This window comes from Trichechus manatus, unplaced genomic scaffold (genome assembly GCF_000243295.1).
Source record: "Trichechus manatus latirostris isolate Lorelei unplaced genomic scaffold, TriManLat1.0 scaffold00011, whole genome shotgun sequence".
Taxonomy (NCBI): Eukaryota; Metazoa; Chordata; class Mammalia; order Sirenia; family Trichechidae; genus Trichechus; species Trichechus manatus.
The window spans coordinates 12,274,729-12,298,473 of NW_004443947.1; the positions used below are offsets into that span (position 1 = coordinate 12,274,729).

At 43.3% G+C, this 23,745-nt stretch overlaps 1 protein-coding gene across 5 annotated transcripts in view; it reads right to left on the reverse strand.

Moving 5' to 3' along the window:
* Window positions 1–23,745, reverse strand: part of TENM2 (teneurin transmembrane protein 2) — a 1,072,759-nt gene that overhangs the window by 49,472 nt on the left and 999,542 nt on the right. For 4 of the 5 annotated variants that reach the window (XM_012560118.1, XM_004371224.1, XM_012560117.1 and 1 more), the window contains 6 exons: window positions 20,674–20,793; window positions 17,885–18,146; window positions 16,847–17,114; window positions 12,507–12,650; window positions 11,809–12,058; window positions 2,689–2,709 (listed from right to left, as the gene is read on the reverse strand). In XM_012560118.1, the coding sequence (XP_012415572.1) occupies window positions 2,689–2,709; window positions 11,809–12,058; window positions 12,507–12,650; window positions 16,847–17,114; window positions 17,885–18,146; window positions 20,674–20,793 (1,065 nt within the window). The remainder of the gene's footprint in view (window positions 1–2,688; window positions 2,710–11,808; window positions 12,059–12,506; window positions 12,651–16,846; window positions 17,115–17,884; window positions 18,147–20,673; window positions 20,794–23,745) is intronic. The other variant, XM_023726519.1, reaches the window with a different exon arrangement.

A 23,745-nucleotide genomic window follows, 5' to 3' on the forward strand; every position in this document is an offset into this window, starting at 1 on the left:
AATCTACTTAAGCCTCTTCAATGCCTCTAAGGGAATAGACCATTAGCACTGGGGCCACCTGAAGTTTTCCTAACTTTGTAATGGCACGCTCTCCAGAGCCATCCCCACTCCTCACCCTCATATCTTCTCTACTGCACCTCAGTGTACACATAAATAAAACTGGCATGTTAGTGTGAGGAAACGTGGATGTCTTGCTGATATCAAGTCTGGAATCAGAGGTACTGAGAGAGGAGATGCAGTTTTCAAACCTTGGGTGATAGTGAGGCTACAAGCATGAGCCAGGATCTACCAGGGCCCTAAGCCACAGTATATACCTCTGTGTGTGTGAAAATGTATAAAGAAGGCATAAGCCTCAGACACTGGGACCTGTTCTTCTGTTGTGCTTCTAGCTGTCCTATGCAATGCTAACTAGGACAAAGCAGACTTACAGAATTGGTGGAAATGGCCTGGGAGTAAGACACAGATGACTCTAAACTCAACTCTGACCTAGCTGTCCTGGAACAGAGTAAGACTTGTAGAATTGGTGGAAGTAGTTGAGGACTAAGACACAGGAAATGCTAAACTCAACTCTGACCCAGATGGTGACTTTAGGTCGATCTTTTGGCTGTGTTGGGTGTTAGCTTCCTTATTTGGTAAAGGAAGAAATCCAACTCGATCATCTCTAATGTCTTTTGTGGCTCAGAATCCTACAGATCTTTCCTTTGCAGTGTCTGTTACTAGTTGGAAGTTGGGAGCAGATTGTGTGTACATGCTATTCCCATACTGGCTATGGAAATGAGCAGTGAATGCCTCCCTGTCCTAAGGCATTAGACTAGGTGTATGGTACCACATGTATAAATTAGCATGGACCTGTCACTGTCAGTTATTTTTCAATTGTTCTTTGGATTTATGGGAGGAGAGGGGTTGGAAGAGGTAAAGGGAGGTGAGGGTGATGATAGTGTTGGATCTATTTGTTCTGTGGACATTATCTGGTAAATTACTAATTAAAACACCACCATTTGTGTTCTTTGCTGATTTAAGGGAAAAAGAACTAAGAAGCTATTTTTAGGAACAATTTGTGAATCGAGACCATCTTTAATTTCAGCTTCTCCTCAGGTTGCTATTAAGACACATAATTGAACTAGAAGTCAAGGTCTCTCTATAATTCCAGCCTAGATGACTAGTTTCAAAGAGTAGACTACCTGGGATTCCTTTCCTTTTCTTCCCATTTCCCTTCCTTCTTTCATCTTCTTCTTCTTCTTCTTTTTTTTTTTTTTTTTGCTATTAAGTCATTAGAAATATCCATATATGAAAAACAAATTAGGGTAGAAAGGGAAAAATTCATGCCATTTCTTAATTAGATGCTGCACTTTGTCACTAAACGAACAGTAGCTGGGTGATCAACAGAAGGATCAGGGCACTGCTCATCTGTGCCTATCTATGAGCAAGATAATTAATTCTGAACTTTCTAGGGGACCTGATTTGAGGAGGCTTTTCAAAAACGCTGGTGGAAGAGCAGGCAGTTGAGGGTGTGAGGTCACTTGTTGTTGGGGAGCCCATTCTTGCCCATGGCCTCATACTCCCTCTGAGCAAGATTCTTGGGAAAGAAGTTCAGGTCAGATGGGCAGCCATGCTTCTACATCTGTGACTATGGCAAAGGTCAAGTCAGGTATGTGTGCTTGAAGGGGTGGGCATCCTTCCAGGACATTTCTGCTTTTTTTTTTTTAATTTAAATTTGGCTCAAATGGGGTGCCTATAACCAGTTAATGTGGGGGGCCTGAGAAGAAGAAGCCAGAGGACTTTTCCTATGCATGCTGATATGTCCACTGTGATGGGCTAGAATAACTTGACTCCACTGTCTGTTGAATTTTGACCTAATAGCATGAAGAAGCCACATGCAGTTTTCATTTCAAGGCGTGAGAAAAAGCATTCCCCAGAGTACTGAAAGCAATTGCTTTGTTTTTTTCTCCTCTTCCAAATAAAAATAAGGTCCCATTTCTTGCAGAAAGCTCATATCACACCCCTTTCAGTGCAGTGTGTGAGTGTATAGCTCATACACATGTGAGCTACACTCTCTGTGTAAATTGTACTGGCATGGTTTTAAATGATAACCTTGGATCAATCTTATGACAAAGGCTACATAGATTTAAAGTGCTTAGTCTATACCCTTCATCATACTCAAAAGTGATTTAACTCCATGGAAATTCCCAACGCATCTGACTGTTGGATTCATTCTGACCAGCAGATTGGCAATTAGCTTGTTTTTTTTTTTTTTTCTTTTAAAATGACCATATATCCCAGGGAAAAAATGATTAATGAGTTGAAAATGAGTTTTTGACCCGTTTCCAGTTCATTAAAGCTTTTGTGAACCCAGTCCAGCATTTACAAATGCCAGAAGTTTGCCTCAACTGTTTGGCCCAATTATGGACCGCACTGAGCAGTTGGGATAAAAGTTCGCTGAGGGTTCATTATCCTGCCCTTGCATCTCCCGGAAATTCTAATTACTGTCAGTTTATTTGGTTGCTTTTTGACTGCATTTCATAATTGCTAAAGCTTATCATGTCCACAACACACAATTAGCACATAAAAAAGTTACCATATTTGGTATGTAAAGATATACAACATTACCCAAGAAGCACAAAAACAAAGCAAACACAAGGAAGCAAACGAACCATATCAAATTATACAGGAAAGAGTTCTTCGTCTTACCTATGTTTAAACTCTTTATTTCTTTACAGAAAGAAAACAGAAGGAAAAAAAAGAACAAACAGTTAGCTGAAGAATTGATGAGAAAGCAAACATAACATTTTCGTTTCTTGTATAAGGGGACCCATAAAAGGCAGTCCTTTTCTTTTCTTCCCCTCTTCTAACTGGCAGCTCCTGGCTCAATTACTTGGAAGCACTCCCGATTTTGGAGTCATCTGGACTCTTGGGAAATCTGGATGAGAATTCTTGAATTCCCCAGTCTAGCAATGTGGCTGTCACATGACACAAGTGGCAACAGATGAAAACAGGCCTTCTGGCTACAGAAGGGACGGCAAATAGGTTACATCTTGAGAGCCAACACCTATTGACTTGGGTGGCTGCTGGGAGTGCAGTGGGTAGAATAATTCTGAAACCAAATTCACGCTCAGCAATAAAGACTGCTGTGACTCATTTGCAATGTCTGCCCTGGGTATGGAAGGGAGAGCGGTGTCACCTGCGCCACCTATTTGCCATCAGTACATGACAGGGTAGAGTCAGTATCACCCAAGAGAGTGTACATTTCCAACTGTATGCAGTTCGGGGAAGACTCTGTTGAACCCTGATAGTCTGAAACATTTCTTGTCCCTGTTCCATGCCACCTTTCCCTCTCCCCAACTCGTTCACATGGTGGGACCCCAAATAGTCATTGTTTTTCACAGATAACATTCAGTACTGTGGGAGCATTCATAAATCAAATTCATAGTTAATAACACTCTCTTGTAATTCAAGCCAAAGGCTCCAGTTACCATTCCTTATCTGAGAAAAGTTTGTTGCTTTTTCTTTTAAGAACAAAAGCACATTTCAATTTCAACAGGAAAGTGGCTGAAAGCTAACATTAGGGAGAAGAAGAGATGCTAAGACCTCAAGTAAGAACTACTCCCCATTCTGGACACTTCTAGGCCAAGGCGGAAGGAGCCCTTGACCCTTGTCTCCCTTCTCTTGCCTGACAGAGGAGGCTTCAGGGCAGGGACAAAGAGGGTTTAATGCCCTGATTCCTGCTTAGTGCATCTCAGGCCTCTGCCGGGGGCTATCATTAGTGGTGGGTTTGCACAGGGATTACATTTTTATATTTTATTTCAACCTGTTAGTTTTCACAAAAAAAAAAAAAAAAGTTAATTAAATGATGCTGATAACTCCTGAGCTCTGAGTGACATAGTACAATTTAAGATTCATTCTGCAAAGCACGGTGTGTCAGGATGGCAGCTGGGAATTCTTGCGTCTATTTCATATTGCTTAATGAAAGTGAAATGCTATCTGCCACCAGTGGTAGTCATATTTGGCTCTTAATTATTGCAATATCAATTCTACTTTTTTTAGTCAAGATTTTGTGAAAAGACTATGGGATTTGGGTCTGCAGGCCTGACCTACTTCTTTCCTAAGAACGTTTGCTCTGAATTGATTAATATAATATCTATGTGGGGGGAAGGATAAGGGCAGGGTGGGGAGTCAAGTCACTGGAGAGCCCAGAGTCCAAATGATCGTATGGATATGAGCTCTGGAGAAAGGCTGAGGTCACAGCTACTCCAGTCCAGGACCATTAGCAGGGTGGGTACTTAGAGTAGGCAGCAAACCAAAATAACATCATCATTAAGTCAGTCTAGGCTAAAGCTGTCCATGGTGGAAGAGCACAGGTGACCTACTTACAAGGGACAGGCCATGGCCTCAATAACACAAACCCTTTAGGCACACTCTCTGAGGAAAAAGTAGTATCTCGGACTCCAAGAATTGAGATGGATTAGCTCTTCACACCACAGAGTCTCAACCGCTCCTGTGAGAAGCCTTCAGGAGGCTCTCCTAGCATTCTCAGCTTGTCTGGCAGAATCTCGGCATGCTGTCTTGTGATTTATGTTTGTGTGCTTGTCTTCCTCACTTCCCTGTGAGCAGGGCATGATTTACTCATCTCTGTATTGCTGATACTTAGAGGGCCCAACAGAGAGTAAGGGCTGGGAAAACGGGTTCTTGAATAACGGAAGGAAGGAATGAGGCTGCCTGGCTTTGTGTTGGGTAGACACCGCCTTGGACTATCTCTAATTCTTCATGTTCTGCTCAGAATCATGAAACTGCTCCTGCTCACTGTCATAAAAGTGCAGCCAGTGCCTATTCTCTGCCCTGGACCTCAGTGTACTTTTCTGTAAAATGGGGGTTAATGCCTACCCTGAGATAATGTATGTTAGAAGCACAGGTGGATTTGCCATGAAGGGAATGAGGCTTAAGCTTCACATCACTTCATTACATAGGCCCCCTCCAAAGCTCTGAGAACTACCCCAAACCTGGGTTCATGTGGTCATATGTTTTTGTAGAGCTTGCAAAAAGTAAGATGTTTTAACTTCTATTGGTTGACATTGCTCTCTTTCCACTTCAACTCCTTCTCTGTTCTGTGGTGGAGTTAGACTGGTCACAGGTCGTCTTCTTCTTATTATTTATTTACTTTTGGTTTGGACTAAAAGGAGACTGAGTTGGGGATACACTCAGTTTAGGTTTAGGGGAAAGTGTTTATGTGGTTTGTAGTCACTTCAGCAACTAGTTAAATTACTGCTAGCTCTTCTGACGTAGGAAAGGTGTGCAAGAATGTTCCTGGCCTCCTGTGCTGATTTTCTTACTGTCATTATAGAAGTGTAATGCCCAATGTGCAATTCCTATTTCACTACTACGAGGAGGACATCAATGACAATGTGGTTAATTAATATCAATTCAAAGAGTATTTTGATATTCCCTGCCCAAGAAAACTTGAAATGCCCAGAAATACAAAAAAAGAAATTTGATAGAGGTTTTCCCAAATTTGACAACTCTAACAATTTACACATCACCAATCATAAATCGTGAGGCAGAAATAAAGTTTTGTAATTTATCAATAATCCAAAACAAATTTTGATCATCTTTTTATTCTTTGTATAATAATGAAGGAAACCCTGGGGGCTCAGTGGTTAAGAGCTACAGCTGCTAACCAAAAGGTCGGCATTTTGAATCCACCAGGTGCTCCCCGGAAACCCTGTGGGGCAGTTCTACTCTGTCTGCTAGGGTTGCTGTGAGTCTGAATCGACTAGATGGCAACAGGTTTTTTATAGTAGAGGAAAGACTGAGTAACTTTTTATTATTTGTATAATAATGAAATTACAAAATCATTGTCATAGTAAAAGACAATCAAAGCGTATGCATCCCCAAAGTGTAGGAAAACAAATTTCATAGGAGTGTGATGGCAGTTACTTAACAAAAAATATGCTCTTTGTTTGGATTTTGTGATGTTTGTGCTAATTGTTAGCTTTTTTAAATTTGCAATTTGTTTTGGTTTCTTTTTTCATCCTAAGTAAATATTCCCTTTTCACTCCTTATTTATTATTTGTAATTTTTTTCTTAGAGACGAACCCCCGAACACCCTCACCCACCCAACTGCATAAACTTCAGGCCCCATGAAACATAGATCTGTCCTTGGTAAAAGGGCTTTGGAAACAGTGCCAAGCACTGTACAAAATTTGGGGGGGATATGGTTGTCCTTGTTATCCTAGGGTGGGTCTTTGTTGTCTTTTCTTTTCTGTCCTCCATCCTCATACCCTCACCCTGCAGGGCAAGCATTTGCATAATCTACTGTTGCTGTTATATTGTTAGGTGCTGTCCAGTCAATTTCAACTCATAGCGACCCCATGTGACAGAGTTGCCCCATACTGTTTTCTAGCCTGTAATCTTTATGGGAGCAGATCTCCAGGTCTTTCTCTCATAGAGCCTCCGGGTGGGTTCGAACCACCAACCTTTTGGTTAGCAGCCAGGTACTTAACCATGGCACCACCAGGCTCCTTTATTTCTTGGCTCCAATTCTCTAACTAGAGCCATATTTCCTCCCGAACATTCTACCTTGGCATCAAGCAGGGTTTGTCCTGGTTGAAATTCTCAGTAAACAAAGCTTGTCTTTGGTGGTGCTTATATCCAGTTTCTGCTGCCGTTGCCCTCCTTCCTTGGCCCCCCTTTTCCCACATCTCCTCCCCATCCAGCCCTCACATTTCAGGCTGGACAATTTCCTTCCCCGATGTAATGATGCCCTTGACTCATCTCCAAAGCACCACCAGAATCTCAGTGTGGGGAAGTGGTTTAGCTAGAAGAAAACATATTTCATATCATAAGAAAATTTCATGTTTGGAACATTAAAAAGTTAGAATTTCAAATAATAAGGAAGGTGTGAGATTCCTATGTTTATCAAAAGGGGGATAAATTAAGAAAAGGTAGAGAGAAACACTGTCCTGGAAGTTATCATTCACTGTCTTATACTGGGGTCCAGTTCCTAAGATGCCCTCAGATTGGGGAATTGTAGAGAGAGGAAAGGTTTTTCTGGGACAAAAATTCACACTAAGACGTTAATGACTGAAAAAAAATACACTCTCCTCCAGAGGGCTTGGGTTTTCCAAGGACCATCTGAGAGAGTGATAGTTATAAGAAATGAAATGAGCTACTAAAGGTGGGCGTCAGTCTTTTTTGAGGCATGGGTGTTGACAATGTCCTGAGTGCTGGTGGAATCGTAGCACACAGGTGATAACCATTCTACCCAAGAGGAAGGGTCTTTCTAGCATCAGAAGTTATTCAAGAGTGTAGAAGTCTGCCCCTACATGTTTTGGACAGGCAACTGAAGGAGGAGGGAAGGATTCTGAAAGAACCATGGGAATACTGAAATAGGATTCTGACAGCGACGCTCAGCTCTGAGGTGGGTAAGCAAGATAAAGATGGGCACTTACTCCCGAAATGGAATAATTCAGCTGCCAACTCACAATGGAGAAAAGACATAAGCAAGACAGGTCTCTTCCTCCCTCCTTGCCTCCCTTTGCTGCTTGCTGTTTTGAAGAGAGGGGATTGACAGCCCTTTGTTTTCAGGTATGTAGTGGGAAGAAAAAGAAGAATCAAACCAGGGTTCTTGTAAAGCTTAACTTCTAATCGGCTCTGGGTACCTGGCTGATGAAAGCAAGAACAAGTTTGAAGGTGGTTAAAACAGGAGAAAAAAAAAAAATCACACGGCTTTCGAGGGAAATTGGGAGTTACACTCCCTCAAGCTGGACTCAATGTCACCGCATGGGCATGGTGTGGCTCACGCTGAGCGAGAGTGGGCTGAGAGCTCATATCGTTGATATTGTCGCCACTGCACCTTGAGTGACATGGACTCAAGGACCAATTCCCACGGAAGACACTGGTCTGCATCTCCTTTAATTCCAGCACATGTCTTGGTCACCTAAGGTGCAAAGGTGTCTCTTCTAGAGAAGGTCACACGCTAGGGCCCTGAAGACTGACATAGCGATTAGCAGAAAACAAGGCAGTAAGTGCTGTCAACTCTAATGGAAAATCAGAGAGTTAAGGGACGCAGAGGAGGATAAGGAGCGTTTTGGTTTCCTAGAAGCGAGGACTCTCAAACTGAACCGTAAAGGCGGACATGATGAAGTAGATTAGGTTGGGAAGGCATTAGAAGTAGAGAGAGGCACAAGTCAAGGTTCACAGGTAGGCATGTATAAGCACCAGCTGGGCTCTGAGTATGAGATACAGCAGGAAGAGCAGTGACAAAGGAGTAAGGGCCAGATGTGGAGGATTACAAATATCAGTTTAAATCATTTGATCTTTTTTCTCCCTGTAGGCCATGGAAAAGCACAGTGATACATCTATCCCATTTCCTGCATCATCCTATGGTCCCCATTGCTCTTAGCATGCCTGAAAAGGAGGCCTTCCTAGGATTAAAAAGGGGAAAAAAAAATCTTGGGAAGGGGTCCTAGATGCAGAGACTTATCATAGGAAAAGAAGGTTGTCTAATTGTCAGTTTATCAGCTTAAGGGTTATACAGTTTCTTCCATCTTTTTTTAAATTGCTCATGTTTTGGCTATTTCTCTAGTGGAATGTTCTTCTCTGGAAAGCCTTCCCATACCCTCTTACTCCACTCCATGGCAGAATGAAGCACTGCCTCCCCCTTTGTGTTTGTATGATGGTTGGTTTCTGGATCTTTCAGAACACTCATGTTGTTCGGCCTTTACTTGCTGGATGCCCGTCTATCACCCATGAATGGGTGCTCTCTGAGGCTGTGTTTCATCCCCGTTGGTATTCTCAGAGCATAGCCCAGGACTTGGGTCACCACTGAGCTCAGTAAACCACTGAGGATGTAACCTGCTTGGGGTGGAGCTGGTGTTTTCTCCTTCCCTTTTTACCCCCCACCCAATGTCTGTTGTGGAGCCCTGGTAGCGCAGTGGTTAAGAACTTGGCTGCTAACCAAAAGGTCGGCAGTTCAAATCCACCAGCCGCTCCTTGGAAACCCTATGGGACAGTTCTACTCTGTCCTATAGGGCTGCTGTAAGTCGGAATCGACTCGACGGCAACGGGTTTATTTGTTTGTAATGTTTGTTGTGGAGTCCTTGGTGGTGCAAATGGTTAACAGGCTTGGCTGCTAACCAAAAGGTTGGAGGTTTTGCGTTTACCCAGCGGCATCTTGGAAGAAAGGCCTGGCAATCTACTGAAAAATCAGTCACTGAAAACCCATGGAGCACAGTTCTACTCTGACACACATGGGGTCTTCATAACTTGGTGCCAACTCGACAACAACTGGTTTTTTAATGCCTATTGCAGTCTCAGCCCCCAAGGATACTGAACAGTAGTTGCTGGTTGTCAGGTTATTGGCATCTCTCCCAGAAGGGCCCTCAAAGACACTTAAAATGTAAGCATAACCTTCTGACCTCTTCTAAGTCATTTCCCTAGCAGTCGAGTTTGCATCTGAAGGCACCCTGTTATGGATTGAATTGTGTCCCCCGCAAAAATGTATATGAACTCGGCTCGGCTATGATTCCCTGTGTTGTGTGGTTGTCCACCATTTTGTGATCTGATGTGATTATCCTACGTGTTGTAAATCCTAACCTCTATGATGTCAATGAGGCAGGGTTAGAGGAAGTTATGTTAATGAGGAAGGACTCAATCTATAGGATTAGGTTGTATCTTGAGTCAATCTCTTTTGAGATATAAAAGAGACAATCAAGCAGAGAGGATGGAGACCTCGTGACACCAAGAAAGAAGTGCCAGGAGTGCAGTGCATCCTTTGGACCCAGAGTCCCTACGCTGAGAGACTCCTAGACCAAGGGAAGATTGATGACAAGGACCTTCCCCTAGAACCAACAGACAGAAAGCCTTCCCCTAGAGTTGACACCATGAATTTGTACTTCTAGCCTCCTAAACCGTGAGAGAATAAAATTCTGTTTGTTAAAGCCATCCACCTGTGGTATTTCTGTTACAGCAGCACTAGATAACTAAGACATACCCCCATCCACTCAGCTGCTCAGGCCAAAATCCTAGCCATCACCCTTAATTCTACTCTTTTTTCATTCCTTATATCCAATCCATCAGCAAGTCCTATCAGATCTACCTCAAAAAATATATCCTAATTGGAACACTTCACCATTTCCCCTCAGCCATCCTATTCCAAGCTGCCATCACCTGAATCCTGGACGATTGACCCAGCCTCCCTATGGGTTTTCCTAATTTCATTCTTGTCCCTACAGTCCATTCTCCACATTACAGCCAGAGTCATCATTAAAAATGCAAATTAGATCATGTCAGCTCCACTCCACTCCACTCCCTGCTTCAATCTCCAATGGCTGTCCACTGCCGTTGGAATGCAACTGAAACTTTTTGATACAACCAGTAAGATCCTGAAGCATCAGTCCCCTGCCTACCTCTCCCACCTCCTCCGAAACAATCCCCTGCAGCTCACCGCTCTCTAGCCACATTGGCCTTCTCTCAATTCCTCAAACAAGCCAGGTTATTTCCTGGTGTTAGGACTTTGGCACAAGTCTTCTTTCTGCCTAGAACGGTCTTCCCCAGATCTTCATGTGGTTGACCTCATCATTTGGGTCCCAGCTTAGATGTCATCCAGTTAGAGAGGTCTGTCTGACTATGTTATCTTAAGTTATCTTCCTTACCCCACCCACCAAATAGTCCCTATTTCTTACTCTGTTAGATGTGCTTTAAAGCCTTCTGTGCCATTTGAAATTAGTTTCCATGAAGCAACATGATTTGGTCTGACGCTCCCCATCAGACTGTGAACACCCCAACAGCTGGAACTTTGCTTGTTCCCCACCTTTTTCCCCCAGCCAGTTAGTCCATGGCATATAGTATGCATTCAGCAAATATTTGGTGAATAAATCTTTCTCCCTTATCCAACCTGTATTTACCTACCTACCCCTGGATTTGACAGCCTGGAGTCAAATTTCCTGGGAAGAAGGAGTTCCCAAGAGCTTTTGGGGACCAATATTTCCCCAGTACAGAGGAGACTGGATTTCAGACTTAGAGCAAGCAATGGCCAGGAGTGTACAGAAATTACCTAGCAAGGCTTCCACAGTCTTGCTAACACATACCCTAGCGCATGTGCTAAGTAAGATCCAGGGAATCTATGTGCTACACACAGAAGTGCTCAACACAAACTTGTGAATTCGGAAATGAACATTAGTGATTCTCAAACTTTGAGGTATGTCAGAATCTTCTATACGGCTTGTAAAAAAATAAAAGAGGCCTTGGCTCTTTTCCAGACTTCCTGAATCAGAACCTCTAGTGGGGAGAGGGGTCCAGGAACTGGTATTTTTAGTAAGTGTCACTTTAAAAACCACTGAAATGGGCCAACAGCTGAAAGCAGTGGTTCTCTTACTGTCTGGTATATATTAGAATCACCTGTAGAGGTTTTATAAACGATGGCTGCCCAGGTCCCACCCTGAACCCCATGGCTGAAAGCCTTTATCCTTGTTTGCAAGGCGGATGTTGGTAATAATTTTATCAAATATGTGTGTGGTGTTTTAGAGATACACAGAGCATTTTCCCAAATCCTTATTTGATTTCAGGCGTAGAGTTTGATCCTCAGCCTACCATGTGGACCGCGTATTCTCTGGAAAACCCCAAATAAAGCCACTGGAAGACCCCTTTGGACCACTCCTCTCCAGGGAGTAAATCTCAGCTTTCTTCAGGCTTAACTCTCTGGGGCCTTCATGGGAATTCAGGGTGGTAAGGGTATCCCTGGACTGGGCATGTTGGAGGCACGGCTGTGATTAGGGAGTAGTAGAGCAAAAGACGCTTGCCTGTGTGGCTATTTACCTTAACTCCAGGATGCTGGTCACGTTTCGAGAGGGAAAAATGCGTCGGATATAATTGAAGTCACCAACAAAGAGGCTCCCATCGATTCCAACAGCCAGAGCTACCGGGGCCAGCAGCTTGTTGCCTTCGGCAAGGCCATTGCAGCTGGGACAGGAAATGCTCCTGCGGCGGCCATTACCCATTATGCTGGTGATGATGGCGGGCTGCTGGGTCAGGAACTGGTTTTCCCCTGTGCCCTTGTGAAGGATTCCTAGGGGAAAGGGGTAAATGGGAGTGGTTATTGCAGCCCTCTGGGGAGGAAACTTCTATTGCCTACGGAGGCTCATGCTCAGTGACAGAGAGAAAAGAATAATTAGGAGAGGTCAACCTTTGGGGAGCTCTCCAATTTCTTCACAATACTGCTGATAGAACAGTAATGGGAGGGGTAAATCCCAAATGCTATGTTACTGGGTAAGATAACATTTGTGGGGTTAGATGAAGAAGAATTGTGAGGTACAGTAAGGCTGATGCTCTGGGGAAACCGGCTCAACATTTTTTGACGTTTAAAACAAGAAGGTGGGAAAACCTATGAATATTTCAGGCACTTAATAAAAAAATGGCTGAGGGAAAGAAAGGGGCTACCACTTAAATGTCAATACTGGAAAGAAGGTTCCAGAAAAGATGAGGATGTATTTGGGAAAGAAGATGTATTCACATACCACTCTTAACATTGAGGATGTGGTGTTTGTCCAGGGACCAACCACCGAGGTTGGAAGGTTCCAGCTCAAATCCCTGAAGAAGGGCTGTCCTTTTCTCCCAGAGAATTAGGCTGGGGCACGTCTCATACTCAAACCCGACAGACACTGCAAGATAGAAAGGGGTGAGCAGGGTGGGAGAGGAGTCAGAGTTCACTTGATTGCTCCAGAGCTCTCTAGCAAGAGCAAGATGCATGTGCTCACGGTAATACCAATTCTGTTCCAAAAACTCAATCAAGGAGGTAGGCTGATTGCTTTCCTCTTTGTGATTTCACAATATTAAATTCAGATTTCAAGCTGAACTTAACCTTGAAACTTTACACAGTTGTACTCTGTGGGGATGGAAAGACCTTTCAAATGAACAACTGGCTTTCAAAAATGACCCCAGTGATGTGGAGGGAGGAGGCGAATCATTGAAAAACCTAATAAAAGCGTCCTCTGTGGATGGACAGGTACCTGTTTCTCTCAACCTGTTGTTCACGGCATGTATGTCTTATCTTTAGCGTTATTCATGTTCGTTCACTAGGAGAAGGCGTTTGGAAACTTAGTGGCTCATTTACATGAAGATTTGGGGGGGCAACAGCTTGCATAAGTTAAGGAATTTTGTATATTCACTCCAGATCCCAGAGAATGCCAGAAAGGCAGGCATGGGGGGCACAGCCTGCCAGTTATGTGGAGATTCAGTGCGGAACAGAATCTAAAAACTATTTGTAAAATTCTTGCATTTTGCCACGTGGACAAGTGAAAGAGACAGAGGAGGCAGATGCCAGATTAGCGCTAGGTCTGTTTCCAGCTCAGGCTTCCCCCTGCTCCGTTTTCCTCACATCTAAAATGGAGTCTGTGAAGCCTCGATTTCTCAGAGAGTTGTGGTAAGGATAAACCAAAACCAAACTCATTGCCATCGAGTCGATTCCGACGTATGGCGATTCCGTGCGTTACATAGTAGAACTGAGCTCTGTAGGGTTTTCTTGGCTGTAATCTTTACAGAAGCAGATTGTCAGGCCTTTCTTCCGCTGCTGGGTGGGTCTGAACTGCCGCCAACCTTTCAGTTATTAGTCAAGTGCAAACCATTTGCACCACCCAGGGCCCTGTGGTAAGGATAGATGAGACCAAATGCTGAGATGCCACACATTTTTAATTGGAATGCAGCTCTAGAAATATGATGCATTGTTATTACTGTTTTTCCTACTACATTAAACTCTTAACTACCTGTGCTACCTTTGGGGATTCTCCACAGCTTCTTTTAAATCCTGAGATATGGAAGTGTCGATAGCAATGTAAGATGCATTTTATTTAAAAACAAAACATAGCTCCTAGTTTGTCCTCTGAAAATGCCAATAAACAATTACTAATCCAGTAGCAAAGAGAATCACTAGTGCCTGGCTTGTGGTTTTGACTTATTATCTCTCATTAAAAGGAATCAGGACTCCTTGAAGAAATGGCTAGAGCCAGCTCAGGCCATTTTATCCTACCAGCCAGTATGGAAACCATCAAAATCTACTAGGGTCATGTCAGAGGAATTTAGGCGTCAACTTGAAGAGGCTCCCATGGACCACATATGAGACAATTTGACCTTTAATAAGAATAGTGACATCAATGGATTGAAACATATTTGACTCATTTCAATCTATGAGTTTACAATGATATTAAAAAAAATAAATCGGTCTCCATTGGAGGATGCTAGAGAATCAACTCATTATATAGAAAACTATCAAATAAAGGAAAACAATCAAGCATTTCTCCTTTCTTTCCTATTTGAACTGCACCTCAAATGACCAAATAGTCCATAAAAGAGTACCTCAGTATAAAAGTATTCCAGCTAATAAATGAAGAAGGAATCACAGAATTGAAATATCCTTTTGTAACCCCTAATGACTTAATGGATCTAGGCAATGACCATTAAAATCACTGAAAGATACACAACCTGACGTTGCCTGCCTCCTGATGGAGGAATATAGCACCTCCTATCAATTCGTCTTGCCGAAAGAAAATCACATCTGAACGCGAAAAAGCCTCAGGATCCAACTACCAATTTATAGGGAATACAGTGGACAGAGGAACAGGTTCAACAATCACAGCTATGCACTCAGAAAACAAAAACAAAATCAGACTATGGGAAATTCTACCAGCAAACAGTTAAAAGAGAGAGAGATTTGGGGGGATGTTTGTAGATAAAAATAAACCTGGGAAAAATCAACCAATTGCAAAAGGTGGATCTTATTTGGATTTGGATTCAAACAAATACAGCATTAATAGTTTACGATATTCATGAGAATTGAAATATTGAACAATGATGAGCTATTTGATGATATTAAGAAATCATTGTGGATTTTTTTTTTTTAGTTGTGATAATGGTATTGTTGTATGTTTAAAAGCGTCTTTTAGAGATTCATTCTGAAATATTATGGACTCAATAATATGATGTCTGAAACTTGCTTCAGAAAAATACAGGAGATGGGAGTAGATGAGGGTACCGAAAAAGCAAGATTCATCATGAGTTGATAATTGTTGAAGCTGAAGTGCATGGGGGTACATTATAATATTCAGTCTACTTTTTGATATTGACTATCATTTTGATGTTGGCTAAAGCCAGATACAATATTTTTTTGATTAACCAGTGTTTTATATTAAATGCACCAGTTATTCCTATAACATATTACTATCTTAAAAAACCTCATTGCCATCGAGTCAATTCTGACTCATAGTGACCCTATAGGACAGAGTGTAACTGTCCTATATGGTTTCCAAGGCTGTAATCTTTATGGAGGCAGACTGCCACATCTTTCTCAAACGGAGCGGCTGCTGGGTTTGAACCGCTGACCTTTTGGTTAGCAGCTGAGTGCTTACCCACTGTGCCACCAGGGCTCCATTGCTATCTTTACTAAGTTTTTATCTCCACTTACTAGGGAGGCAGTGCAGCACAGCGGAGAAGGACCCAGGCTGGGGACAGACAACTTGGGGTCATTGGCCGAGCTGTTGTGACCTGCGGGGGGTGTGACTTTAGGTAGTTCACGCTCTCCCTCCTCCCTCTGCATAGTGGGATTACAAGATAGGGTTATTAAGAGGTTACCCAAGACAAAGGATTTAGCACAATGCTCTGCACAAAGGGAGTGTTTGATGAAATTTGGCTGCCAATTACAGTGAAAATTTTTGTTTGCTGGCTTTTTATTTCGGCAACTTATCTTTCCTCACAGTGAAAATCATATGACTGTTGGTGAAGAAAATACAGGACTTTAATTAATCTCCAGACAGTTTACCATAAGAAAAACAAAAAACAAAAAACCATGTAAACTGATTTTAATCCACAGCTCGCAACTCTTCAAAGACTGATAACTCTTCCCTCTCTTACGGTGACCATAGGGGAAACTGTGTGATTTCCTCAATGATAAAGCCCTGAAACCTAGCAGGTGGCTTTCAAACCCCTTAGGGTTCCATTTTCTGATTCTTGTGGTGCATTCTGTGCCATTTGCAAGCGTTCTCTCTGGAACATGATCTGGTCCCTGTCCGTCTCTCTCATCATCTCTTATATTTTCCTTGCCCACTATATTCCAGCCACACTGGCCTTCTCTCTGTTCCTCAAACACATCTCACTCTTCTCCCTGCCTGGAATGCCTTTTTCCTGATTTTCACACAGCTCCTTCTTGTCATTCAACCCTCAGATCAATGTCATTCCCCTGAGAAGCCTTCCTTGAATGCCCATCCACAGTTGTCCCTCCTCCCCAGTATATATCACTTATTTTTATATTAGCACTTACCACTGCTTGATATTTTCTTGACCAGTCTGTGTTTATTATCTTTATCCCTTACTAGAACGTGAGGCCTATAAGAGGAGGACTCTTGTCTGTCTTGTTGGCCACTGCTTGCTTGGCACATATTGTTGTTAGCTGACATTGAGTCGGCCCCTGACGCATGGCAACCCCATGCACAAGAGAAGGAAACGTTGCCCACGTCTGCACTATCCCCAGGATTGATTGCAGGTTGGACTGTTGTGATCTATAGGGTTTTCATTGTGTGATTTTTGGAAGTAGATCACCAAGCCTTTATTACTAGTCCATCTTAATCTGGAAGCTCTGGTGATACCTGTTCAGCATCATGGCAACATGCAAGCCTCCACTGACGGATAGTGGCTGTGCATGAGGTGCATCGGCTGGGAATTCAATTTGTGTCTCCTGCAAGGAAGATAAGAATTCTACCAATGACCCACCAATACCTCTCTGGCACATACTAGGAGCTACATAAATATTTGTTGAATCAATGCATGATGAAATCCATCAATCAATGAGTGGCTGAAACCAAAAACATACCAACAGCGTCTGAGAGTCCATACACCCTTTGTCCGTAAGCATCTGTCTTGTCCCAGATGAAGGTGTAGGCCAGGTTGGGAGAAGCCTGGAATGACTTCTGGAAGAGATGCCCCTCCACAGCTACCATCAGGTGCACCTTGATGAGGTTCAGGGGTACCGTAGACTGGGTCATGGTGATCTTCAGGAGCGACTTGTAGCCGGCAGTTCTGGAGCTCAAGTAGCGAAGCTTCACGTTGGAACCAGGAAGTTCAATTTCTTCATGAAGAACCTGCAGGGGGAACACGGGGTAGGCAAGCTGCACCTAAAGCACCCAGGCTGGCGAGCTTCCAGTAACCCAGAGGCTGCCTCCATCACTGACGCGTCACATCCTCTATGGGGACAAGAACCACTTCCCACGGCTGAGGGAAACAACAACAACAACAACAACAAAACTTCGTCCTACACCGTGGAGCGAAGGGGTTGAGGTTATGATTTTTGGATTAATAATTATTCTTGGTCACTGTTGTGTTTCTTTTTAAAAACCACACTGTTGGCAAAAGATGTAAATAAGAACAGCAGGCTTTATTGCTAGCTGCATGCAAGGAGGCCACGAGAGGCTGTAATTATGTGAACCTACAACTTCCACTGACAATCGGTATAAAGCAACAGGGAGGCAATAATGTAATATGTCCTCTGTTGTAACACCAATGTAGATCATTAAAGCGCCTCTTTTCATGTATCTCTGTGACTAACAGGAATAAAAAGCAATTTGCAGGTGGGTTGCACATATGTATATTGTTTTTATTTTATTAAAAGCTCCAGTGACTGCCAACATCTTGAAAGACTCTCTGGAGACATCCAGAGACTGTCCAGGAGGGATTCAAAGTTTAGTCTCCAATGGTTATAAATTCCATTGTGCTCATTGCTTTTTGCTCCCCCTCAGCTCCCAATATTAGGTTCTGGCTCACACAAGGAGAGAGGTGTGATAGGAGGAAGTCAGCCAGTTGGATTGGGTCAGGGAAGTACTGAGAGTACCATCATGGTATCTGCCATTTCTACCTGGGTCTCAGGCACGATGGGGTTCTGCCCAGGGGCAGCACTGAAGAAGGTAGACAGGGGAGAGGAGATGATGATTGGATCAGGTCGGATGAAGCCACTGAGGTCACAGCTGGGGATGGAGTTCTCCTCGGTCTTCATCACTAGGGTGTCCATGGCATAAAAGCTATTCCACGGCAGCCATACAGTGCGCTCCTGGCTCATGAACGGGGCACGCTCAAAGTGCAGGGTCAAGGATGCGCCCCCATTGGCGATCAGGTCAAACCTGGAGAGAGGGCAAATGGGCTCACTGAGCAGGTGAACTCACCTTCAGACAGGGCAGGGTGCTTGAGCTCCTCACCTGAGGGCAGTGGAAGGGCAGAGCACAGTGGAGAAGAGCATGGGCTTTGGAGGTTGACAGCCTGGGTTGGAAACCAAACTCAACCACTTAACTAGTTGTGTGACTTTGGGCAAATTACTAACCCTCTTCATCTGTAAAATAAGAATACCTATTTCACAGTGTGACTGAGAGAATGAAATATCATGGTGAGTGGAGAGCAGGGGTCAGCAAACTATGGCCCACTGGCTGAATCCGGCCCACCACCTGTTTTGGTAAATAAAGTTTAATTGGAAGACAGCCATGCTCGTTCATTTATGTATCCTTTATGGCTGCTTTTGTACTACAATGGCAGAGCTGGGTAGCTGTGACAGAAACTGTAGGTTCTTTAGGCCTTCAGAGCCTAAATATTTACTATCTGGTCCTTTTTAGAAAAGGTTTGCAGATCCCTGGTGTAAAGCACTTAGCACAGTGCTAGCCTAGTATGCACGTTCAGTAAATACTATAGTTATAGTGATATGATTCTAGGACACAGGGAGGGACTCATTAAAGTTGCTTCTAATTATCCCTGCTCTGTTTTTGATATTGTTGACAATACGTCATAAACTATCTCCTGTTTGTTCAAGAGCTGGACTGAGGTGTACTACCAGTAAAGTAAAATAAAGGTAACCCTTTCACAATTAACAGAAAAGAAGGTGGTTAATGGAGGTTCACTCCTCCCCTAGAATGTCGGCTCCTTGAGGGCAGCAGAGCTGTCTCTCTTGCTCCGTTCAGAATTCCCAGCAGCAAGCAGAGTACCTGGGTCACAGTGGACACTGGGTGAAAATCCAGCTGACCCACTGGCTTCGCCAATTTTGGTAACAATTCTGATGTTTATGAGTAGACCTGAGATGAATGAACAAGGGGCCTTTGAATATTAAGGTTAATATCAGAGCATGCACAGTACAAATGTTTGTTTGTTTGCTTGTTTATGTACTTATTTAGTGGGCATGCATGCCTCAGGGATAGTTTTGTACAGGATACAGAAGACAGTCAAATGTTTTGGAGTAAAATTGTTGCAGATTTGTATAATAGGGTCAAATCATGAATGTCTGTGGACAACAGACTGTGGGATTCCACGAGGCCTTCCAGAACATACCCTGTGACTGCCATGGCTTTGAAACCTGAATAAACTGAAGGATCTTTGATCCAGGAGGTTGGGTGGACAATCTGAGAAGTGAATTTGCACCAGAATTAGTCAGGAAGCAGCAGAGCAGGATGGGCAGAATAAGGAAGGGACAGAGAGCAGGCCAAGGACTCAGAAATGTCCTCTCACGCTGTCTCACAGGGACTTTACTGACATTGACTTCAGGACATTAGTTCTTCAAGGCTGCTGGCTTCTAAGGACTAACAAGGGGCCAAAGCAACTCTGCATACAACACAATCACAGTCCTAGTGCCTGAAAATAATGACATCTGGCTACAGAAATGTACGATTAAGATATTAGAAATTTAATAAATATTGAGGAGTGGATGTGAATCATTAAACTCCTTCTTTGGGTTTCAGAGGTAGGAATATGAGGATAGGGCTACTGTGGGCTGGTAGTTTTTGAAACTGCCTGCAAGGCTACCTTAAGACATTAGAAAGTGAGACCCAGCTCTTCACCTGTGAAAGACAAGAATTACATTCCCCACCCACATGATGTGACCAAGATTTTCCAGACCCCAATTTTACAGAAAAAATGTTCCCATCTGATTTACAGCAACAGTCCCCTCTTTCATTTGGAATAGAATGTGATAGTGTTTTTTTTTTTCAGCCCAGAGTGAGTAATCTTTTTTCCCCTTCCCATAGATTTCTTTTCTTCTCTTTCGTATCTTTTCCTTTAATTTTCAACTTCATGCCCAATGGATTAAGCAATCTTGGTGGGGGCTGAACAGGTGCATGTTTCCAATCAGAAGATAATAGGGAGAGGTTGCCTCCTTCACACAGCAGGGTGACTGTAACTGTATTTAATTAGACTCCTCTGATTACATCCCACTCCCTCAAAACAACAGCGAAAACAACACAACTCCTAAAGCCACAGATGAAAGCAGAAGGTGTTTACCACAGGATACTCAGTTATATATATTCCTGTCTCCTTGCACTGTCTTTAATTTAAAATAGGGTAGGTTTGGTGTCCAAGTGCTGTCTTCCCTTCTTTGTAGAATCCAACCCACCCCAAACACATGCACACACAGAAAAGCATTTATCCGGCATGAAAAAAAAGAAGAGTAAAGACTGTTGGCAGCCCTGGATAGGTTGGCCCTTCTATTGATTTTCCTTTTTTGATATCACACAAAAAGCAAGATGTCTCTTTGGGGGGATCCTGACTAGAGGTCTGGCCTAGTGGGCACCCCAGTCCACAAGGGGGAGCCACATGGTTCCAAGCCACTGGCACCACGTGTCTCCGCATGCACACTTGGTTCTGAGCAGGTACAAGCCCCACAAAGCTACTTACGTGCCATCCTGGCGGGTGATGGTGTAGCCGTATTTTGGGTACTTGACAAAAGACACATTCACACCAACCAGGGGAGTTCCATCTGTAGTTACTACTTGGCCTCGGATGAGAGAAACCAAGCTGAGAAAAAAACACAAGGAGTCTTTGAGCCAAGCAGAGGAGAACACGAGACAAGGCGGTAGGGGTTGTCGAGTTCCCCCCTCATGCTGCCACTGCTCCTCTGCCTTCATCAGGTCCCCTAAGACAAGGAGAAAGGTCCCTTGGTGGTGCAAATGGTTGTATTTGACGGCTAACCTAAAGGTTCGAATCCACCCAGGAGTGCCATGGAAGAAAAGGCCTAAAGATCTAATAATCTACCTCTGTTAAGATTACAGCCAAGAAAACCCTCTGGAGCAGTTCTACTCTGTAACACATGGGGTCGCCATGAGTCAGAGTTGACTTGACGGCAACTAACAGCAACAATAACAGGGCAAGAAGACTCAACATTAACTTCTGGCTTCATGCTATCACACCTCACAGAGAGATGTGGGCAAAAGCGATGTCTCAAGGCTTGCTTTTCCTGAGGAACAGAACTGTTGACATTTTGGGGTGAAATCCTAGGCAGTATTTCCCGTCACATGGCTGGGCCGTGAGGTCCTCTTTGCGCTTGGCCTCTACCCTTGGCCTTGCTCCATTTCTTGGCATTGTTTGACTTTTGCTTGGCCTGAGTTTCAGGCTGTCCCTCATCACTCACGTTTATGCCTCAGCCTGGCACAGGGAGTATTATACTCGGGTGAGAGCTTTCCCATCTGGCTACTCGTTTCCTTCTTTGGCTTTGGAGCAACATTACTCTTCTCTTTTAGGCTGGGATGCAGGAGTGGGTGGAGGGGAAGACACAGAGGTTTTTAGGAGGCTGGGGTATAGATACACGTAGTGTTTTGCTGCTCTCTAAGAGCAAAATGAAGACGGCAAAGGACTAAGCAATGTTTTGCTCTGTTATACCTAAGGTCACCATCAGTTGGAGCTGACTCAATGGTAACTAACAACAAGAGTGAAATTTCTTATAATCCATGAGAGCCTGTGGAAAAGAGAATATTGGAGATCTTTTTTTTTTTTTTCTGGTAGAAATATCATGGATTCTGGAATCCATGTGGTTAGATATTTCTATCAAATTTCTGCTATCTTGAGTAGAGGGGGTTTCCAACTTTATTTCAGTGTCAGGGAGAGCTCCCCTGTCTCCAGATCACAGTAACTAGAACTTTCCCATGAATGCCAGTCTCCAACCAGCCACCTCTGGGAAATCCCACAAAGCTATGGAGATGCCACAATATTCTACTCAAAATTCATCTCTCTCCTGAATTCTCTTGACTAATGAGAAGCTCCATTTTTGCACCGAGACCAGCCCACCAGACAGGTCTGCAGCTGTCTTGTTGGCCTTCCCAGGCACTGGGCAATTTGGCTAAGGCAGAGAGGTTGTCAGGCTCCAAGGTTCCTGGACATACTCCCAATTTCTAGACTAGGTAATCAAGCCGACCTGTTCTTTGCCAGGATCTTGTCAAAGTCTGCTCGATTTCTGGAATGCTCTTACTTCTGTAATCCCGCGTGTCCTGAAAACTGGAGGGATGCTGTCTCCAAGAACCCCAACTGTTCAACTCCAACCCTTTGATGATCTCAGAAGCGTTTAGACTGTTCCACTGACAGCTCTAATTGTCTGCTACTGGCTGCCTAACAAATGAATCCCATTTTTAGCTGGTTCCAACCACAATGCTAGAGTGTTTTGAAAGTGGAAAACTAATTTATGAAAATAATCCTTTTGTTCAGTTCTGTTTTCTTATCTTCCTCAGACCAAGATTTCTTTAAGGCCTTACCAGAAAGTATTTTAAAATCAACGATGTGTGTTGATGACCACAAGGTCCATAGTGCTCGTGATGAGAAAACAAAATAGAGAATACATTCCACAGTGTTCCCCCCCCCCCTTTTTTTTTGCACAACTCTTATTTCCTTTAAATCATTCCTGTAGTACAGGACTCTGTGAAGTGCCACAGGAATAAAACCGGTTGGATTGCCTGTGATTTCTACCCTATATTTTTCTAATTCTTCATTGCAGTCAATTTGAAGAAAAGATTCAGCTACAACATGCTATCAGTTCATTTCTATTTATGATTATTGATGTGTAACAATTATCACATTATCTAGATAGTGAGATCTGCTCTATAAATTATAGTGGTGTAGTCAAGGCATTTTAGTTATTTTTGTGTGCCGTTATCCAGGGGAAATGCCTTCTTCGAAGTCTTGAATTAAGTTCCTTTTTACTCTTAGCTTTGTCCTTTATTATTTTTCAGATGATAATGCACTCAAATTCACATACTTGCTGAACTTCAACCTGTGTCATGGAGTAACACTTTGTGTTTCTGAATTATGCCGACACATGGGAGAATGTAGGCTCATTTGGGTGGTGGTATTTATTGCTACGTTCAAAGCTTCGGAAGCAGCTTTCTCTAAAGGAAGGTTCTTTCACCAGGGTCTCTGGGGCCAGTATGAACCAGTTGCTGTCAAGTCAATTATGGCTCATGGTGACCCCACATATGTCAGAGTAGGACTGTGCTCCATAGTATTTTTAAGGCTTTGAACTTTTGAAGCAGATTCCCAGGCCTTTCTTCCGAGGTGCCTCTGGGTGGGTTTCAGTTGCCAACCTTTCAGTTAGTAGTCAAGCGCTTAACCAGTTGCACCACCCAGGGACTCCAGGACTGGTTTAGATCACCAAATGTTCTGAGGTTCCTGCCTGATCTCCTACATCTTGGCTCTAGCTCAACGTACCTTTAGAAGTGGTAACTACTAGTGAGGAGGATAAGATTAAATTATAAGGGACAGGAGAAGAACAAGCAATGAAAAGGAAAACATCAGGAAATTATTGGATTAAGGGTAGGAATGATGAAATGTTAATCAGGAACCTGACTGAAACAGATCATGGGCCTTTGGAGGATGCATTTATAGTAGAAGTGAAATGTTACGGATTGAATTGTGTTCCCCCAAAAGTTATGCTGAAGACCTAAGCCCTGACCCTGTTTGGAAATAAGAGTTCCCTTTTGTTAT